The 18,527-nt window shown below is 50.5% G+C and overlaps 6 protein-coding genes and 1 non-coding gene across 7 annotated transcripts; 3 read left to right on the top strand and 4 right to left on the bottom strand.

The window, feature by feature from the left end:
* Nucleotides 1–174: 174 nt before the first annotated feature.
* Nucleotides 175–1,514, bottom strand: EI90DRAFT_3292091 (Alpha/Beta hydrolase protein; the record flags this gene model as incomplete). Its single annotated transcript, XM_039067314.1, has 8 exons — nucleotides 175–517; nucleotides 582–719; nucleotides 771–824; nucleotides 884–961; nucleotides 1,024–1,241; nucleotides 1,294–1,342; nucleotides 1,402–1,446; nucleotides 1,479–1,514. 8 exons carry the CDS (start codon nucleotides 1,512–1,514, stop codon nucleotides 338–340), a joined length of 798 nt encoding a protein of 265 aa, XP_038911668.1. The 3' UTR covers nucleotides 175–337.
* Nucleotides 1,515–1,971: 457 nt separating this feature from the next.
* Nucleotides 1,972–3,333, top strand: EI90DRAFT_2934363 (methionine aminopeptidase; the record flags this gene model as incomplete). The annotated part of the gene is made up of 7 exons (XM_039055105.1): nucleotides 1,972–2,337; nucleotides 2,389–2,537; nucleotides 2,585–2,684; nucleotides 2,737–2,941; nucleotides 3,001–3,050; nucleotides 3,107–3,177; nucleotides 3,261–3,333. The coding sequence occupies 7 exons, from the start codon at nucleotides 1,972–1,974 to the stop codon at nucleotides 3,331–3,333; spliced, it is 1,014 nt and encodes a 337-aa protein (XP_038911667.1).
* A 343-nt stretch (nucleotides 3,334–3,676) lies between these two features.
* Nucleotides 3,677–4,533, bottom strand: EI90DRAFT_3075138 (uncharacterized protein). The gene is made up of 2 exons (XM_039061551.1): nucleotides 4,178–4,533; nucleotides 3,677–4,120 (listed from the first exon to the last, which is right to left on the bottom strand). Exons 1-2 carry the CDS (start codon nucleotides 4,291–4,293, stop codon nucleotides 3,694–3,696), a joined length of 543 nt encoding a protein of 180 aa, XP_038911666.1. The 5' UTR covers nucleotides 4,294–4,533; the 3' UTR covers nucleotides 3,677–3,693.
* Nucleotides 4,534–4,697: 164 nt separating this feature from the next.
* On the top strand, nucleotides 4,698–7,445 carry EI90DRAFT_3129764 (uncharacterized protein; the record flags this gene model as incomplete). Its single annotated transcript, XM_039064242.1, has 2 exons — nucleotides 4,698–5,600; nucleotides 5,655–7,445. The coding sequence occupies 2 exons, from the start codon at nucleotides 4,698–4,700 to the stop codon at nucleotides 7,443–7,445; spliced, it is 2,694 nt and encodes an 897-aa protein (XP_038911665.1).
* A 2,148-nt stretch (nucleotides 7,446–9,593) lies between these two features.
* Nucleotides 9,594–15,642, bottom strand: EI90DRAFT_2934390 (uncharacterized protein; the record flags this gene model as incomplete). The annotated part of the gene is made up of 3 exons (XM_039055107.1): nucleotides 9,594–10,124; nucleotides 10,178–14,400; nucleotides 14,457–15,642. 3 exons carry the CDS (start codon nucleotides 15,640–15,642, stop codon nucleotides 9,594–9,596), a joined length of 5,940 nt encoding a protein of 1,979 aa, XP_038911664.1.
* Nucleotides 15,643–15,993: 351 nt separating this feature from the next.
* Nucleotides 15,994–17,575, top strand: EI90DRAFT_2934380 (histone deacetylase complex, catalytic component RPD3; the record flags this gene model as incomplete). The annotated part of the gene is made up of 7 exons (XM_039055106.1): nucleotides 15,994–16,140; nucleotides 16,199–16,316; nucleotides 16,371–16,445; nucleotides 16,505–16,618; nucleotides 16,672–16,931; nucleotides 16,987–17,354; nucleotides 17,410–17,575. 7 exons carry the CDS (start codon nucleotides 15,994–15,996, stop codon nucleotides 17,573–17,575), a joined length of 1,248 nt encoding a protein of 415 aa, XP_038911663.1.
* An 870-nt stretch (nucleotides 17,576–18,445) lies between these two features.
* EI90DRAFT_t203 lies at nucleotides 18,446–18,517 on the bottom strand. Its single transcript has one exon. It is a non-coding gene; the product is annotated as a tRNA-Arg (tRNA).
* Nucleotides 18,518–18,527: the final 10 nt, after the last annotated feature.

The raw sequence follows: 18,527 nt of genomic DNA, 5'->3' as shown, positions 1-18,527 counted from the left end.
CCATCGGGGCTAGTAACGTCGGCTGATGACATAGAGGCTAAGGACACGATAACACGAGTCTGGATCCAGATACCACCGTATTAATTGGCTGTATGGGATAGTTTCTTCACAGCAACAATCAGGATGTAAGAGTGCGGGATTTGCCGTGTCCGATCGTTGAATTCAGCTCACTTGCCACATCGCAAGTCGCGATAAGCGAATCAAAAGTGCGGTTCGTACACTGCACGCGCGTGAGGCTAGAGATGTGTTTGTGCTGGATATGGCGGCATTCGCTACATTTGATTGTAATCTGGCTCAAGAAAATTCCAGTAGGTAGGTAGGTAGGTACAAAAATAGGTTATGAATCCTCGGGCTCGGCATTGAAGAATGCAAGTATGGCTTCGGCTACCTCTTTTGGGCGAGTTACGGTGAGGTCGTGTCCTACATTTTCGATTGCTACAAGTTTGGCCTTTGGCAAAAGATTCCTCAGGATGGGGTCCGCGAATGGATGGTATGGCGTGGTGGTGTCTTCCGTACCCTGTTTGAGTAAAGCGATTGGAACGTCGGCTCTTTTTTCGTAGCCGGTCGGAAACTTTACCCACATGAATGATCAAGGCACGGTTGGTACTCTTCCCGACTGTGCGGTATGCTTCGGTGATGCCCTTCACCGGGCCCCTTCGAAGGGAGGATGCTAACACCCGTCCATAATGAGGGAGCGTTCGAGCTTGCAACAACAATAGCTAAAAGGCGTATGGTACTATCCGCGGTGGGCTTCGGTGGTGGGTACTCACCTGCTTCATCTTATCGTCAGGGGTCAGGGGAGGGTCTGGAAGCTGTTTCCAAGTCTTGAGGAGAGTGACATAGATTAGAAAGGCCGAAGTTGTTCACAGAAGGCTCAACGCACTCGGATTAGTTTAGTGCTTGATAACCATACGAAGGGAGGTGTCGTGAGCAGCGCCCTTATTCTCCCATGATAATTAGCCTGTAGATTGGCCTCAGAATGGGGCTCTTTGATTTTCAGTCGGGAACACTCAAGAAACATACTGGAAGGTTGCCAGCGGCGCAGATGAACACAATGTCGTTATCAATAAGGTGGGGAAGACGCGCAGCCAGCGTCGCCGAAATGCCAGCACCCATGCTGACCCCAACCACTCGTGCACGCGTCCAACCCAAATATTGCATCAAAAGGGCAACTTGGGTAACGTACAGAAGCGGGGATTCAGGAACGTCTGGAGAATCTGAATAGCCTCGCCCATAAAGATCTAGCAATTCCAGGGTTCAATAGCAGCTCCTTGATACTAATGATTCGCCAACCAAAAACAAGAACGCGAAAGCCTTCTAAAGCAAGAATATCTACTATGTCCTAGAGGTTAACGAGTCTCAGTGGGAGAAGTGACTTTGGAATCATTCAAGAAAACGGACCTTGTAAATTGGGCTGGGAACGCTCCATCCATGAATGAAAATGACCTAAAATACGTATAAGTATGAGTAACACGTACTCCTGTGATGTATCTTGCCGCTTGCCTTCCTTCCATCCTCTGGCCCGAGCAGAGAGTACTTCACACGACCATACGGTAGTGAAGCATAGCCCCGTTCGACCCAAACAGGTCTTCAGGATACACTTCTTGCAATCTATCCTTTTCGGGTCCTGGAGGAAGAGCGTAGAGTCCAGGGCTAATTTGGAGTTTCAGGGAATCCAGTGAAGGGAATGTAGTAGCGCGATGGAGCAAATATGCGACAAGGGGCAGTGACGCAGCAAGAGCAACAAAAGGAGACAGAGTAGGGATTTTTGTACCCGATGGCATTGGGGTCGATGGGTCGACACTCGTTCGGTTCGTTGCTTACGTAATGGGACACACGTTTGCCTCGAGGTCGACTTGCAGCCTGCAGCTGAATGAGTATTTTTTGGAGTCAGTGGGTAGGAGGAAATCAAACCTGGCAGGCCACCGATTGCGGAAATTTAGTTCTTTGTCAGATAGTGGCTGTGACGAAATGTGTAGCTTGGGATCCCGTTTGTTGTCCAGCATCCTTGGCCGTGCAAGGACGCGTCATCCTCGTTTTTACTTGCCGTATTCCACGCGAAAAATACCAGATGGAGAAACAACTCTGAAATTTGGTGATTACGACCTGGTGCTCCCCAGTTGCCCAACTGCGGAAGGCACACGGCACATCCCACCTAACTTGGTGCCAATGCATATCATCCGTCCACCATATTCATCAACTCTCAGGACCCGCGAGCGTGCGGATATCCATGAAGTAGAGAGGAGCTTGGAATTAGGCGGGGAAGAGGAATTAAAGATGAGAAATGCCTGCAGACTTGCGAAGGAAACCAGGGTTTTTGCAGAGAGTCTGGTGAAGGTGACGAATTATATTGTCTCAAATAGTCCAGTATATTCATAGCCCACATAGCCAGGGGTAACAACAGCGACTATAGACAACCGGATACATCACTTCATCATATCTCGCAACGCGTACCCGTCCCCATTGCTCTACAAGGGCTTTCCCAAATCATGCTGTACAAGCGTGAACAATGTCATTGCCCATGGTATTCCTGATGAGTGAGTGTATATCCTATAGACGATTCTCGTGTCTCAGGGCGCCCCAGTCGGCCGCTTGAAAGTGGTGATGTGATAAACATAGATGTGACGGTGTATGCAGACGGGTATCATGGCGATACTTCGGACACATTCGTTGTCGGAGAAGTGGTTGGTCTTGGAGCACCAGGACGCCGACGCTTTTTCTTACCCTCAAGCCTAGGACGACCAAGGCCGCTCACTCATCTCTGCGACTCGCAGCGCATTGCAAGCCGGGATACTAGCGTGCGGTCCTGGGAGACCTTTCAAAGGCATTGGAAAGGCTATTTCGGAACTAGCAGCATCGAGAGGGTTTTCGGTTAGCGCAGACTTGGCTGGACATGGAATTGGAGAGGCGTTCCATTCTCCCCCGTGGATTCTACACCATAGTATGTGGAGTTTTTCCTCGCCTCAACAACTAAACTAATGCCGTGTTCCTTTCTTGGAGAAAACGACGAACCAGGAGTGATGAAGCCAGGTCATTGCTTCACCATTGAGGTGACAGTTGTCTGCATTTCCCTCTTCGATCACGAACAGATTACTATCCCTTTTAGCCTTGCCTGGTTCAAGGGGATGATGCTAGAGGTTGGGTGCTTCCCGATGGTTGGACAGTACTTACGGAAACGTGAGATTTGGCGACTTTCCTCTTCTTGTGCAATGGCTGAGTTTCACGCTCACTCAAATGTCCCTTATAATTCGCTCCCATAGCGGTGCACGCAGTGCTCAAGCCGAGCACACCGTCCTCATCACGCACGGTGGCGTTGTGATCCTCACTGCTTAATTCGGTCCAGGGGTTCCCGAGGGTAAGTTTATTGCCCCTGAGGCTAGTGATCTCGAGATCTTATTGCGTTGACGTGGGTGTGTGAGAACAGGGTCTTGCAATTTAAATGTTCTCTGCTATATGCATATTGTACCATTTGGTCCTGGTGGTTCTGGGAGTGGAATGGAATGGATTATCTATCGTCACAGGATGGCTAATGTTACAGCAATATGCAGAGTATTAATGCAGGTTGATAAAACGTTATTAAACCGCATGGAAGCCGGAATGTGCTCGAAGTGAGTCCAAGATGTAGCTTATGGCGGTTTCCACTTGCTCAATGCACCCTTTCATTGTATCATTGTAGCCCCTCGGTGAGTTACTTTACCACCGCATGGGCGAGTGTACCGGGCTGCTGTCGGGACGAACCGCATCATCTTCGTACTCTATGTCTGAACTCTCCAGGACTTGACTGTTCGCAAGACCAATCCTGGGGCCCTGCAGAGCTTGGGCCACCGTCCGTGACTGGCTTGGAACAGGGCGATGCAGCACTGGGGAGCTGAATACATCGTCTACTTCAGATATTTGGCGACGCATGGGAGGCGTATCTGGAGTTGCAGGCTGGATCCTGAAACCTGGTAGAGCAGCAGGTGAGAACGGAGGTTGTGGAGGAGGTGGAAGAGATGCGATGAGCGAAAAGGGCGATGAGGTTGATGAGGAAGGCTGTGAATCCATACTCGAGACTGAGGGCGGGATGTCAGGAATGGGGACATTCGGTGGTGGTTTCCGTGCGGGTGGAAGACGGCGCAGTCTAACGTGGGCATGAGATTAGCATTGCGAAAACTCGATCTGTGTGAAGGATGCTCACCTTGTGAACGGCCTCTGTTTCACTGGGGCACCCGATAGCGATCCATCATTTGGTCCGGGTACTGAATGTTTAGGCCTGCACATGGCCCTCGATGGGGAAAGCATCATGCTTTGCATGCGGGCCGCGATCTCTGCAGCTTTTACCGGAGTTTTAATGCCTGCCAGGGGAGATGATACATTGGTTGCAAAAGAAGAGCGATGCTTCCTCCGGGGAGATGGCTGCGCGAAGCGTATGCGTCGTGATGGTGAAGCTATCAAGGCCTGGGAGGGAGGATGCAAGAAACGACGGGTGTCATTTGATGCTGGCCCGGGAAAATTAGCATTGGGAAACGCCTGTGTCTTAAAGGATGAAGTGACTGCCTCTGAACCGATCGCGCGCTGCAAACCAGCCTTGAAGAGACCAGAGTACTCTGACATTGTTGAGACGTTCTGGCCAAATACAAACAAATGTCAACAATTGGACACACCCGTCACGTTGCCCGAGAGTTCTGACGGAGTTCCCTGGCGAGCATAACGTTATTATGGACGACTTTGCTGGGCTTGTATGGGGTGACACTACGATTAAGCCTAAGAGCCAGCCTCAGACCCTGGGTTCCGGCTTGTCACAACCCTCACGAGTCAATGTGTCAAAACCTTATGATGCCTTCGCTGCGATCGCCTCCAGTGGACCCTCACGGCCCCTGCCATCACGCAGTAATTCAAGCTTCCCCTCTCAGTCGGGAAGATATACTCCCGCTTCTCATCCACCTATAGCTGTTTCTAACTCTCACGAAGCGTTCAGTGGTCTCCTTTCCATCGAGACAACGTCTCATGCTGATAGGACTATTGCGGAGCGACAGGCCCAGGCTGAACGCGAACGAACGGAAAAGAATGCCCGCCCCGGTGAAGAGCTCTGGTCTCAGAATGGCTTCTGGGATCGCTACGATTCGATTGGGGCCCGTGGGCCTAAGTCGTCCGCTGCAACCGGAGAATCGTCGTCTCTAATGGGCTTGTCATCCTCGCTGTTGTCTCCCACTATTCTTACACCCTCCCCAAGACCCAGTAGCGCTGCTCCTTCATCAAAGTCCCAGACATCCCTCCCACCGAATGGGACTGATCCAGGTGATTCCTGGAAAGACTTTGATCTTCTTTCGTTAACGGATACAACCACGTCTATACATGCACCCAAGCCTGCACCTTCAATACCATACCAAACTAGTATGGCACAGGAACTGTTTGATTTTTCTGCCCTCGATGGGCAGCCTAAGCCAACATCTTCACGCGCTTCGCGTCCCCAATCTAGAAGTCGCACACCCGGCGATTTTGATTTTGGCGATGGGAATTCCGGTGCACTCATTGATGAGGATGACAGAGATGGTGAGGAGGATCTGCTGAGTGGGTTTGGACGTCCTGTAAGGTCGCGACCTCAACCAGCTTCAAATTCCGTACGTGACTCGAATGTGTACAACTCGCACGGCTTCTGATCCTCTTTTTTACAGCAGATCCCGCAACAATGGGAAGAGTCGTCTCACCCTAAAAACACGTCCCCTCCGCCACATATTGTTGGCCAAATTGTTGAAATGGGTTTTGCGCCCCAAGAGGCACGGGCTGCCCTCGCTTCCACTGCATCAGGCGTTGATGTCCAGGCTGCACTTGAGACCCTTCTCAACGGGTCACGCGACACACCTCGATCTCCACGACCGAGACGGCCCGCTTCAGCGGAAGACGAGACAGCTGGGTATGAATGGCGAGAACGAGGGCGCGAGCGTCGTCATCATACTGGGGCAGGAGGGTCAGATGATTCTTCCCCATCTCGTGAAATAGAGCTGAAACAACAAATCGGCGGTTCTGGCCTGAACGCTGCTCAGTTGAAAGAGCAGGCAGACAAGTATCTCGCTCAAGCAAGCGAAATTGGGCTCAGCATGTTCACCAAGGCAAATGCACTCTTGTCTCAGGGAAGGGCGCAGCTTCAAAAGGCTTACGAAGACAGAAGGGGTGCTTCTGAAACCAATATTTCGGGATCTAGGCTGCGGACAGGTGAACGCTTAAGCTGGGCCGCAGATCCCTCCGCCACGGTGCTGCCGGAGCCCGTCGATGTTCAATCGAGGTTCCGAGACAATTATGATGACGGGAACGAAGGGGCAGAGGAGACAAGCCTCCAGAACTCCTTACAACCGTTGAAGCGACCTCAATTTACACGTTCAGATTCTCCTGTTGCGCCTCCGCCGCAGGCCGATTTATTTTCCAAGGAACCCACAACTACTTACGTCTCTCCTCACCGCCGACGCCGCAACCGTGTTGCCACCATCTCTGACCCCGTTTCTGAAGGCAAGAAACAAGACCAGAGCGCTCGTGCCTCACCCATTCCTGCCTCTCGTCCCATCTCCCCCCCGCGTTTAAGAAAGCGGGCTTTTGTATCGGCTTCACAAAGCGTATTAGCTACTGCCAAGTCCTACCGGTCGAAAGGAACCGGGCTGTTCAGGCTCGGTCGGTTCGCGGAAGCCGAGGCGTCATACACGTCGGCCATCGCCTCCATTCCCTCTGGACATTTATACCTCCTTCCCCTGCACAACAATCGTGCTGCTACTCGCCTTAAAACCGGTGATTCGAAAGGGGCAATTGCTGATTGTACCACGGTGCTCCAGATCATTGGTGAAGACTTCCACCCTGCAAAAGACGAACCCGCACCCCCTTTCACTGATGGCGAGACTCTCAATCTTGGTGATGCATATGTTAAGGCATTGTATAAGCGAGCTGAGGCATATGAGGGTGGTGAAAAATGGATTCAGGCGAAACATGATTGGGAAAAGCTCGTCACGATTGATTGGCCGCCTGGACAGCGTGTGAGACGAGAAGCGTTGCGTGGAGCGGCAAGGTGCAGAAAGATGCTTTCCACTGAGTATGGAGCTGACGGCGAAGGATCGACATCCTTCGCTAAACCTGTGACGACCCGACGACCCCAGCCTCCCAAACCTGCCACTTCTTCGGAAGCATCAAATCGCTTGCGTGCAGCCAACCAAGCCGCTGAAGCTGAGGAACTCGAGCGAGCAAGGCTGAAAGATGCGGTAGATGGGAAACTCGGAGCATGGAAAAACGGAAAGGAGAACAACCTTCGAGCGCTGATTGCGAGTCTTGACACGGTCCTATGGTCCGAGTTAGGATGGCAGAAGGTTGGTATGCACGAGTTAGTTACGCCGGCACAGGTGAAGGTGCGGTATATGAAGGCGATTTCCAGGTTGCATCCTGACAAGGCGAGTTACTGGATCGGTTTCACACCAGATTTTTGTTGAGCGAACTAAATTCCGCTTCTTTAAAGCTTTGCACAATGAATACCACAGTTGAGCAACGCATGGTTGCAAATGGAGTATTTGGGACACTGAATGAAGCGTGGAATACCTTCAAGCCCTAAAGGGTCATCGTTTAGAGTATTACATTCTACTGTGCATTAATCGCCATCCTGGATGAAAACAGAAGCTTCTTGTTGGCTTGTCTAGGTCTGGCAATTTCGGCCTGATGTGTCCAGGGGAATGAGTACTTGACCTTGGTACGGATGGAGAACCGGGTTTTATCGAGTGGTGCTGCTCGCTGGTACTCGTGGGCCGATCGATCGTACCATATATTGGCGACATATATACTCCAGGCAAAGCAACCACTTGGGGTGGGTTTCAAGAATTCTCCTTTATAAGATCGGCTTCACCATCGACAACACCGACGCTACGTACTCTGCATACTGTAAATACATCTCGAAACTAAAGGTGCAATTCACTCATCTGGAATATTGATCCAAAAAACGCCCTTTTGGACCGATACGGCATTAAAAATTTGTTGCATTGGAGTTGCTATACTGGGCTTCTACTATCATCCAGGGAATCAGGACCTCCGGATTATGAGGTATGGAAAATCCTGCTCTTCGGCACCCTTTTTCGCTCAATGAAATCTCGTTACATCCCCGACAAAGCTCCTAACCGCTGTTCGCATCCGGCACGCTGAACTATACTAGTGCCAGTACTAGTCATGCATGCAAATTTGGAATATGTATCATCAGGCTGCTCATGCATGTCGTGGTGACAACTGTGAGCATACGCGTTCTAGATGACCCTGATCAACCAGAATACAGCGCAAGCTGAACTGGAACGTGGCCTTTCCGTCGAAAGACTAATTCCGCAGTTTGGTGTCAATATAATTAGCACCGCCCTTCCACTGTCAGAATTTCCGTGCTTGGTACAGAAACGTCTAATACTTACGCCTTGTTTGTGGAATGAGTATCAGGAGGGACGCTTCAGCGAGGGCTCCAAGATCGGCCTCTCTGGCTAGGCTTGAACGTGTCTCCTCAGACCGAAATTCGTTTCCCCCAATCAGTGCAAAGAAATGGTTCAAGGTTTGGCTCTCCGGAGCGGATCCTAGGTTTTGGCCGTGCGTGGGGCCGCCCACAACGCGTATTCCTTTTTTTTGGGTAATTATGGATTGGAAGAATTCCGCCGCTCTGATGTGGCTTTCGCCTGATAAGTTATGTGCATGTGGTAGTTGGCGGAGAAATGACCGTTCCTGTCATGACCACTGTGATTATTATAAAACCAAGATTTGACACCAGGGCCTCGCTCGATATTGGGAGTTGCATCGAGCATAAGTTGGTATTTAGGCATCACTTTAATTTAGTCGTGGCACGGCTTTTGTAGGATATTGACGAGCCTACAATTTTGCAATTCGATCCAGCCATTCGGCCATGACGGCCATCAGATGCATGACTTGGCCGATCCAAGGTGGAATTAATTATGCCAAAATTAGGGGATGGCAGCTGAGCTTCATTCCAGCTCTGTCGGCCGCAACGAACCAACACCACAATCATTGAGCGAGTAGTACGCAGTAATATTCACTAGCTAGGCTACTAGTACTGATGGGTAATCACGTTCCTCCGCCTGCCCTGAACTCTGTGGCGTCGCGTCTTGATATATGTATAACCAATCCAGTGCAACTATCAGTCCCTCCTGACTTTCTTACTATGATATCCAGCATGAGATTTTTGAATACTGATTCAGAGAGGTAATCTGAGCTCTTTTTCACCATTGAATGAACCTAACGTATAACGAGTGTTCGCTAGGGCAGTGACGCAAAGTGCCGAGCCGTCTGTTCATAGGTCTGAACATGTACAATGGCCGCAGAGTAGGGTTATTCATATACATTCTACTACATCAATTCTTCCACCTAAGATATTGTCTTCCGCCTGCATCCAATCGTGCGTGCGCGCTCTTTGACAGCAGCGACAGGACGGTCGCCAGAAGATTCGAGAGGTGGAAGCGCGCCCGACCTGTTATAAATCGATTTTCCACTTACGAACCCAGACATTAAGCATTGAGTTACTACACACCGTGAACAACCAGCAAACAACCAGCAAGATTATTACAATGTTTGAACGAGATTTGCAACCCCTGGCTTGTGGCTCATCTGCCACTATTGGGAGTCGGAAGTAATTTGGCGGAGGTGAAGCCAATCAGAATCTCAAGCAATATCAACGCTGAGCCCTCATCATCACTGGCCATTTTCCCCAGCACTTCCTTCGCTCGAGTTGCCAGTAGACTCAAATCTCTAGCCTGATCTTGAACGGCGGATTGCACTTGCGCGTGAATGAGTGTTATTCTGCCACCCCGCGTGCCCTTTGGCGTGCCTGTCGTGTCCATGTCTTCTCGCCCATTAGTTTGCGTGAGAATGCCCGCATCCGAATCAGTCGTAAGGTCACGTTCGAGCCAGCGCGAAAGTTGAGTTGTGGCATAGACCATAAGCTTTTCTATCAAACTTGCCAAGCTCTTCACGGTCGTCGATCTGTCGAATGGCGCAATATCGACAGCGGATGAAATAACCGAAATTGGAGAAGAGGGCCGCTTTAATAGATGCGACAGGAGCTGGACGACCCAGTTACCAAGTTCAACTAATGTGCCAACAGTAGCTGGCTCATCTGGAGATATTTTAGAGCTCTGAAGGGGGCGTCAGTTGGCGGGCCCATATTTATAACGGCCTTTATGCTTACCGGCGTAGTGAGAATTGTGTCTATTGATTTGAACTCATGTCGCATCAGAATAGCATCACTTCCACCGACAATAGCAAGTGTTGCCAAAGTCGTCGCGGAAACTGAGACGAATTTTTGAACAAAACTCGCTAGGATTGGCCGCTTTCCATCATCCAGAAATTCAATCGAGGATGACACACTTCCAAGAGTGAGCTCCTGTTCAAACAGTGAGTGCTCAGCTGGATCTAAGGGATCCAAGGAGGAGGCGACTTGATTCGGATAAGATACAGCTGCATTAAGTTGCTGCAATAGAAACAGTGCCTTTTCGCTGTACGCGCGCAGGATATCACGCGCAGCGAGACCGTCGCCGTGTCTTTGCGAGGTCGTTACCGCGATTGCATTGAATAACGCTGTGGTTGCTTCCAGTTCGCGCACCAGGGCTGTCGAAAGGGCATCTCCGACACGCCATGACAGCACTTTTGACAATTGCGACCCATAAAGCTGAACAAAGCCGACGATTTCAGCTTTAACGAAGTGCGTCCCTCCCGATCCCAGCGCTAATATCAGGCTTGTGACGATAGCAAGGATGGAGCACCATGAGCGATGAGAAATATCATAGACTTCAACAGACCCACGTCCCAGGTAGGAGGTGAGCGAATTGCTGGCATACGCCGACATGGCACCTTCGTGTGCCAAACGTTCAGCCGATGATGGTAAGCTGGCGAGGGCAAGATGGAAATGGAGAACATGGCGTGCATAGTAGGGGAACTGACGGGAACGGATAGTTGCAGGGTGTGCTTCGCCTGTCAGATCCGCCTTGGACAGCACCTCCAGAGATAGCCGAATAGAATTGGACGCCTGAAGTTGAGATAACCAAAGAGACTGACTCGAGCCGTGCTCCGGTCTTATACATTCCTCAAACACCGACACTAGTAAGGAGAGATCCTCATCCAATCCCGGATCATCCACAGAGCGCGCTTGCTCTAACACGATCCGCAGGCCATCTATGCAAAATCGGAGTATCGTCCCAACGGCTTGTATCACTGATGATCTTTTTGCAGCCGGCAGTTTGTCCAGCTTTGCTGACCTGGCTTTGTGGCAACAAAAGTAGCATATTTGAAGGAGCAGTTGCTGGAATTCCGGCTGAACTAGCCGAGACAGGGGCTGTAATGGTGAAATACTTTGAAGGGAAACGATGCATTCCAACGCGACAATAAGATTGTGAACTTCCTCAGCGCTAGCTTCGTAAGGTAACATGGCTTCCAACAAGGCCAGGAGAATGGCAAGTCGCTCGGAGTGTACGGCCACGATCACGGGACCTGCCCGCGCTTCCCCTGCGATGAGACGGGCGAACGAAGTAGCAGAGGCGAAGAGACTTTTGTAACTATCCTTCCGAGCAATGATGGTCTTCCTGGCGAAATGGAGGAGTTTGGACCAAGAACGCGTCAGATTCATATGTGAATCAATCAGAGACCACTCGAGGTTAAGGGAAAGGACGAGTTTGTGCATGATTAATGCGGAAGTGGGGGGCTGGACATGCGTGGTTGTGTAGTAGTTGTGCAGCCTCTCCTCAACAAATAGTGAGGGGAAAAGATAGTCATCGCCAAAAACTCGTTCAGATACAAGCGCCACTGCACGAAGACTTTCCAACGGCATGAGCGGATATGCGGCTTCCAAATCTGCCTGTACCCGTAGGTGACGGGTGGGCTCTACGGGGCTAGCCATTGCCTCCTCCACGGCTTCGGTGAACTTGAGAGGGGTATCAAGGAGCTTGGTAATGATATGGAAGCTGCTGAAGGGTGGAAGGGGAGATCGTTTGTCTGGCATAGAGAGGTCAAGGGCAATCAGGTGGATGGCATGGGCTTTCACGACCGTCTGATAGGAATGGCTCGATGCGATCTCATTTAGTGTCGATCTTAGCTGACCTTCAACGTCCATTAAATCCATCACATCGGTCGAAGGGACGGGCCCCAATTTGGCATCGATCAGGTTCTTCATATCACCCCAGAACTTTTCATCCTTGCGCACGTCCTCAATCACATTGACATGCTCATGCCCATGCTGCCATAGCAAGTCCAGGAACGACATGCAAGTGGCTAGAATGGCAGGATTGGCTTCCCACAGAGTATTCCATCTCGCCAGAGTCTCCCGCGCGGCTTCCAAGGCTGTTGGAGGCTCAGAACTACTTGATGCGGAGGGGTTTCTCGAAGTCATCTCCAAGGTAGACGGCATGGCCTTGCCTGTCAGAAAAAAGGAGGCTAGAGGGGGCTGCGTTTCGATGGAAGTTGAAATGAAGTTCCAGGCAGCCAGTCGGACTGAGGATTCATCATCGGCGTGTTGCACAATCGAGATGAAATATTTGACTACGTCCTCAGGATCACTTAGACGTCCGAGGATGGAGGGTGGCGAGGGGTGACACGAGGAGATGGATACACACAAGGTAGTAAGAAGTTTGATAGACTCGAGTTTGAGGGAATGTTCATGCGGGGAACGAGTGAAATGGCGCGCAACTATGTCGAGGGGGCTCAGTTGATTCTTCTGTTGGTCTGTAGTGATGGCTCCGGCCAAAGCTCCTGTAAGGAGACCTTGTTCCAGAAGTGATGTCTTTGTGGCTGGTGTTCCGCTCTTGCGAACTAAGATCAGACGAGTTAAGTGCACGCTAACCTCGATGAGCAAGTCCAGATGGTGGGCGTCGTTGAACCGTCGGGCCTTGTGCAATGACTCCCGAGTCCCCTGGCCAGTTGCAATAGCATTTACTAGCGGGGTGACGGTGTTCGGTAGGGATTTGACGAAGAAGGCATCCATGACAAATTTAGCCAGCGTTGAGAGCGTAGAGCTGGTATCTTCCGGAGTGGGAGACAGATCGGATTGTAAATCTAAGCTTGGTGCTTGGACAAGAATATCGGCGAAGAGGTTCGCAATTTTGGACCCAATCTCAAACTTTTCCGATAAGGCTAAGTACTTCCATCCGTTGTATTCTATCCAGATCTCATTGTGAACAAAGGACAGAGCACGAAGGAGGACCTCGGTTTTGACCACTCGGAATGAAGGAGTTACTTCATACATCATCCTCACGCTCTCATCAAGGAGGGCTCGGACAAGTTCTAACAGTGCGAGAGTCATGGGGTATGCACCCATCTGGCGTTCATGTGCTAGGAAGTTGGGTGTAGAGCTTCGGTGGCGTGAACTTCCGAACAGAGGGGTTGAGTTTCGCAAAGATGTCCACACGCTTCCTGGGTGATGAGGGAGAATGGCCGTCATCAAGCCCAGAATGTTGGTGACAAGTTTGGTTGGGGAATGCAAACCATCATTACTCAATGAGGTTGAATGCAGAGCCTCCTGAAGTATGAAAGGAATGACCTCTATCAGTGATGCGCGGCCCCATCCACTGGACGAGCCGTCGTGCTCTGGGAGCATCGTCTCCATGAGCGTTTCAGTGAGGAGATGGTTGTTTCGGAAGACACTGCGCAATAGCTCGAGAACGTCCGTAATGACATCCTGGTCTAACGAGCCTTCGTCGATACCCAGATCCCCGAAAGAGAGATCATACGGTAAGAGCTGTGACTGCACACCTGAGGCGCCAATTCCACGATCGAGCGGGCCGAACCTAGATCGGGCACCTCCAGACGCGACCTGTTTGATTTTAACGTACTCTTTGAGCAGTGCAAGTGCGATCTTCCAACCGGAATGGTTGTGCTGCCATAGGACCACTAAAGGAGCACCTTCCTCCGCATCACTGATCACGGTACCTTGGGAGCGTGCAGCTAAGATGGAACCGCCAGGAAGACGAAGCGGTCGTGTGTTCGTATACACAGTGCCTCCTGCAAAGTTGCGAACCTCGAACAATCCTTGCTGCTCCGGCTTGCCCAAGACAACGACTTGAGTGAATGACATGAGCGAGTTGAAGTAGTTGAAAACAGACAAGGCACATCCTGCACGATCATTATCCAATTCCCGCTCCCAAACATATCCTTCTAGACCTTTGAAATTACCCGTGGCGGTTAGTGAACGAAGGATGCGGACGAAGGGTCGCGCTTGAACGGGGAATCGGTCGCGCGTCATTTCCAACAGGGCTCGACGGTTCGATGCATCGCGGGGGAAATCCACCTGCCAAAAGTCTGCGCAGAGGGGTGCAACGGATTGCCATTCTCCAGACCCGAACAGAAGTACCCAAATATCTAGTAGAGAATCAATATCTTCAATGTATTCAACGCGAATCAAGTCCATTAATCCAATCACGAGGCCTGGTGCGTTAAAAACAGTGATGGGTGATAGTTCGATTGAGATATTCACCGCTCACCTTTGACAATGGCACGCACAACGTTATCATTGGGGAAAATGATAGAGGATCCTTGCTTGGCTGCAACCTCCGTGTCAAGTAATGGAGAGACTAGTAAACGTTGTATAGCACCGAAGATATCCATTGCAGGATTTAATGCCACACGCGTCAAGTCTTGCCAGGTAGCATCCCGCGCGTCGCGTTCTGGGACAAGAAGGGACACAAGGGAACTGTATTCCTGTGGATAACTGTCATTCTCGGTTGCCTGAACGACTCGTCGAACAACACATGTCCATGCAAGAACTATTGGACTGAAGCGCGGCTGGGGCGGAGTAGAAAGTACGTGCTTGTGCATTCTTTCAAGCTCTTTTGGCTCTGCCAAGTACCCGTGTCGTGCAGAGGAAACCACATCGAGATCAAGTTCCTGATCATATAAAGCCTCCACGCATAGGACTTGGACAGCAGTGATAATAGCAAGCGACTCCAGATCCTTCAAAAGCTGTTCCGACTCCAGGTCGATGAGAGACTCCGCATTTGTTTGCGCAGCACCAAGCGATGTAGAGTAAATTGCTTCATAGAAATCGGCCACCAATGATCCTTGGCTCCTCATATTATACGTGGCGAAGAAGATGACCTCTAAAATGCATATCTGTTCACGTACGATCTGTTTTGCCCATTTTGAGCGTACACTCAGTGGTGTCGTCGCCTGGTTTGGAGGGGGCTTCACCGGGATAACCTGCTTGGTACGTCGCACAAAGTTGGCGATGAGATTTTTTATGTATTGGGAGGGGTCGGGTGCAGCTTCGTGAAGAATCTCAGTAGCTAAGTCATGAAGGAGATTGCTGTCATCAGCCTGAGCTCGGTATAGTGGGGGAAGGAGTCGGAGGAGAAAGAGACGTTCTTCGAAATAGAAGTCTGTGATCGAGTCTAAGAGCGCGGCTTCAACATCAGCATCTGCTCCTTTCGAAGAGGGCGCGTAGTGGTATTGCTCATTGTAGAGGAAGGAACGGAGCAGAACGAAAGCTTCAATCTCGTCCAACGCAAAGCGCTCGCTAATCTTCCAGGTGATGTCTTGTTGGTAATCGTCTACTTTTATGGTCAATCCGTCCGAAAGCTTGACGGACCCGGAACGGATGGCTGCGCTGGATGTCACTGAAGGTTTTGGAAAGGGGTCCACACAGTTGCATAATTTTGGGAGTCGGAGCATCAGACTCTTTCTAAGGACATCCCCATCCATAGATTGTTGGCCATTGACACATCTAAACAAGGTCTGGAACGTGCTCCAAAGAATTTTAACAAGAAGGCGCGGTAAAATACAAGAATTACCTACTACTCCACGAGATTGGATGAATTTGGGGAGGCCATTGAACTGCGCCCGTATGCCCCTCGAGCTGGGTCTGTTAATGAGCGGCACGTCGCGGGGCCACTGCCTGATTACAGTAAGGCCCGTGACATCACGTGGGGTCCCATTGCATCGTACCTAAGTACATTAAATCCCAACGCATTACCGCTTTACTGGTGCTACCTAGCTCGCGGCATTGCGTTGGACCCGAGAGGGATGTCGAAAAGACGGGTTGCATACTACTACGATCCTGATATCGGTTCATTCTCATATGGATTGGGCCATCCAATGAAGCCTCTCAGGATGCGCATAACCCATAATCTCGTAGCTGCCTACAACATGTTGCCAGGTATGGATGTTATAGTAAGCCGTGTGACTTCTATCCTTTCTAGATGTGTTCTTAAGAATATGCGGATACCAGCGGCCTCATCGAGCGTCGCCTCTTCAGATGACACGCTTCCACACGGATGAGTTCGTAGACTTCCTTCATCGGGTGACTCCCGAGACTGCAATGGATATGACTGGTGGAGGATCCAGATGTGAGGAGCGAACATTAGTGCCCATGACGATACACTAATATTTGCAAACGCTAGTTCTCACTGGTGAAGATAATCCTGCGTTTGACGGTCTCTTTGAATTCTGTTCGATTTCCGCTGGGGGCTCTCTTGGTGGGAAAAATTTACAAATCGACGCGTTCAGTACAGAAATTCACCCACCCACCCTATAGCTGCTGCTGACAGAATTAACACCGGAATGGCTGACATCGCCATTAATTGGGCAGGCGGCCTTCATCATGCTAAAAGAGGAGAAGCATCAGGTTTCTGCTATATCAACGACATTGGTGCTGTTCGCGGCTGGTCTCATCTCATACGTGGCTGACTGCCTCCATCTCAGTTCTTGCCATACTCGAGTTGCTCAGGTTGCACACACGTGTGCTGTATATTGACATAGACTTTCACCACGGCGATGGTGTTGAGGAAGCCTTTTATACCACGGACCGAGTCCTCACCTGTTCCTTCCACAAACAGAAGGATTGCTTTCCTGGGACCGGGAAAGTTGAAGATAGAGGACTTGGCAAAGGGAAAGGCTATGCGGTCAATGTACCCTTCCTTCAAGGTGTTACTGATGAAGATTTCAAAAGCGTTTTTGAGCCAGTAGGTGGGACTGTCCTGCTGGGCCGAACGGGGTGCGCTTATGTCAACCCTCCAGGTTATTCAATATGTACTCGATTGGTACCGGCCTGATGCTGTTGTCCTGCAATGTGGCGCTGATTCATTGTCAGGCGACAAGCTTGGAAGTTTTAATCTCTCCATGAATGGCCATGCAGACTGCGTTCGGTTCTTGAGGAAGGCGAATGTGCCCCTTGTTCTCCTCGGAGGAGGGGGGTACACAGTCAGAAACGTCTCTTGTGTTTGGACATATGAGACGGCCTGCGCTATTGGAATCGACCGGGACCTCGATCCGAATCTCCCATATAATGAGTATCTCGAGTGGTTTGGTCCAAGATATCGGCTTGAGGTACAAACAAACAATATGTCAGATGAGAATGTGCAAAAAAACTATCTGGAGAGCACTAAGTAGGTTCCCATTTCCCTCCCAGTCACTCTTCTCGTTTCTCAGTGCTTCCTTTAGACAAGCTGTATTAGAGAACCTTCGTGATCTCCCATTTGCTCCAAGCGTTCAGACGCATGAAACACCCAGGCATACTGCGGCTCAGTCCATGGGACTAACTCCTGATGATCCTCTAGACGAAGATGAGCTCGATATCCGGATCAGACGTATGTTAAATTTAGCGTGATGCGATTTTCACCCATATAACCAATGCAATCTAGGCAGAGTAAAGGAGGCGCTCCGAAGTCGTTTATCATCGCAATCAGATGACGAGGACGAGGAAGGATCTGTATCGGAATATGGCGACCCTGTCTACTACTACTCTGCGCCTGGTCCTTCACGAAATTTATACCATAACCCCCATGCATATGACTCTGACGATGACGTCGCCATTTCCGATAACGACGATGAGGGTCAATCATCAAACCCCGCCTCCATCCTCTTCTCACCTGTCAACGGGAACGTCACGCCTTTCTTCTCGCGCCGTTCCTCCAACTTCAATTTCCATCGTAACCGATCATCCTATCGCCAACATACAGCGTTCCCACAGTCTTTGCCACCCGCTTCCGCTGTTCCTGCCCATCTCCAACACTCCCATGGGACTCGGGCTGCGACTGCCTCAGCTACTGCTGCGAGCAACGCTTCACCTCTACCCAGGAGGCTATTTTTCTCTTCGTTTGGAAATGGTAGAGGGATCGGTTCGACTTCGGATGGCATTATTCGGCGGCCTCGGTTGTGGGACGGGACACCCATTGAGGAAGGACCTGAACCAACCATCGCTCCCTACAATTCAAGTAGCGCTTTAGCAAGTCGGAGAGACAGTGGCGACGTTGTTATGGCTGTTGGTTAACCGCTTCCTGCTTTATTTTCTTGTTTCTTTGGACTTTGGACTCAAAAGTATTATTGATCTCAACCGGACGTAGAAGAAACCTTTTGAGTCTTGGCTGACTTATTCCAACAGTGACCGGAAAATCGCTGTGCCACCCAAAGCCCAGCCCAACACATCCATGCTGAAAAACGCAGCACGATGTTTTTCAGTGGTTGCGAAACAAAAACCTGATCTCCGCCGGACTCGAACCGACAATCTCCTGATCCGTAGTCAGACGCCTTACCATTGGGCCAGGAGACCACATTGGCCC

The sequence above is a fragment of the Cantharellus anzutake genome (genome assembly GCF_015039405.1).
Source record: "Cantharellus anzutake strain C23 chromosome Unknown EI90scaffold_60, whole genome shotgun sequence".
In the NCBI taxonomy this organism is placed as follows: Eukaryota; Fungi; Basidiomycota; class Agaricomycetes; order Cantharellales; family Hydnaceae; genus Cantharellus; species Cantharellus anzutake.
This window is presented reverse-complemented; position numbering and strand designations above follow the sequence as displayed.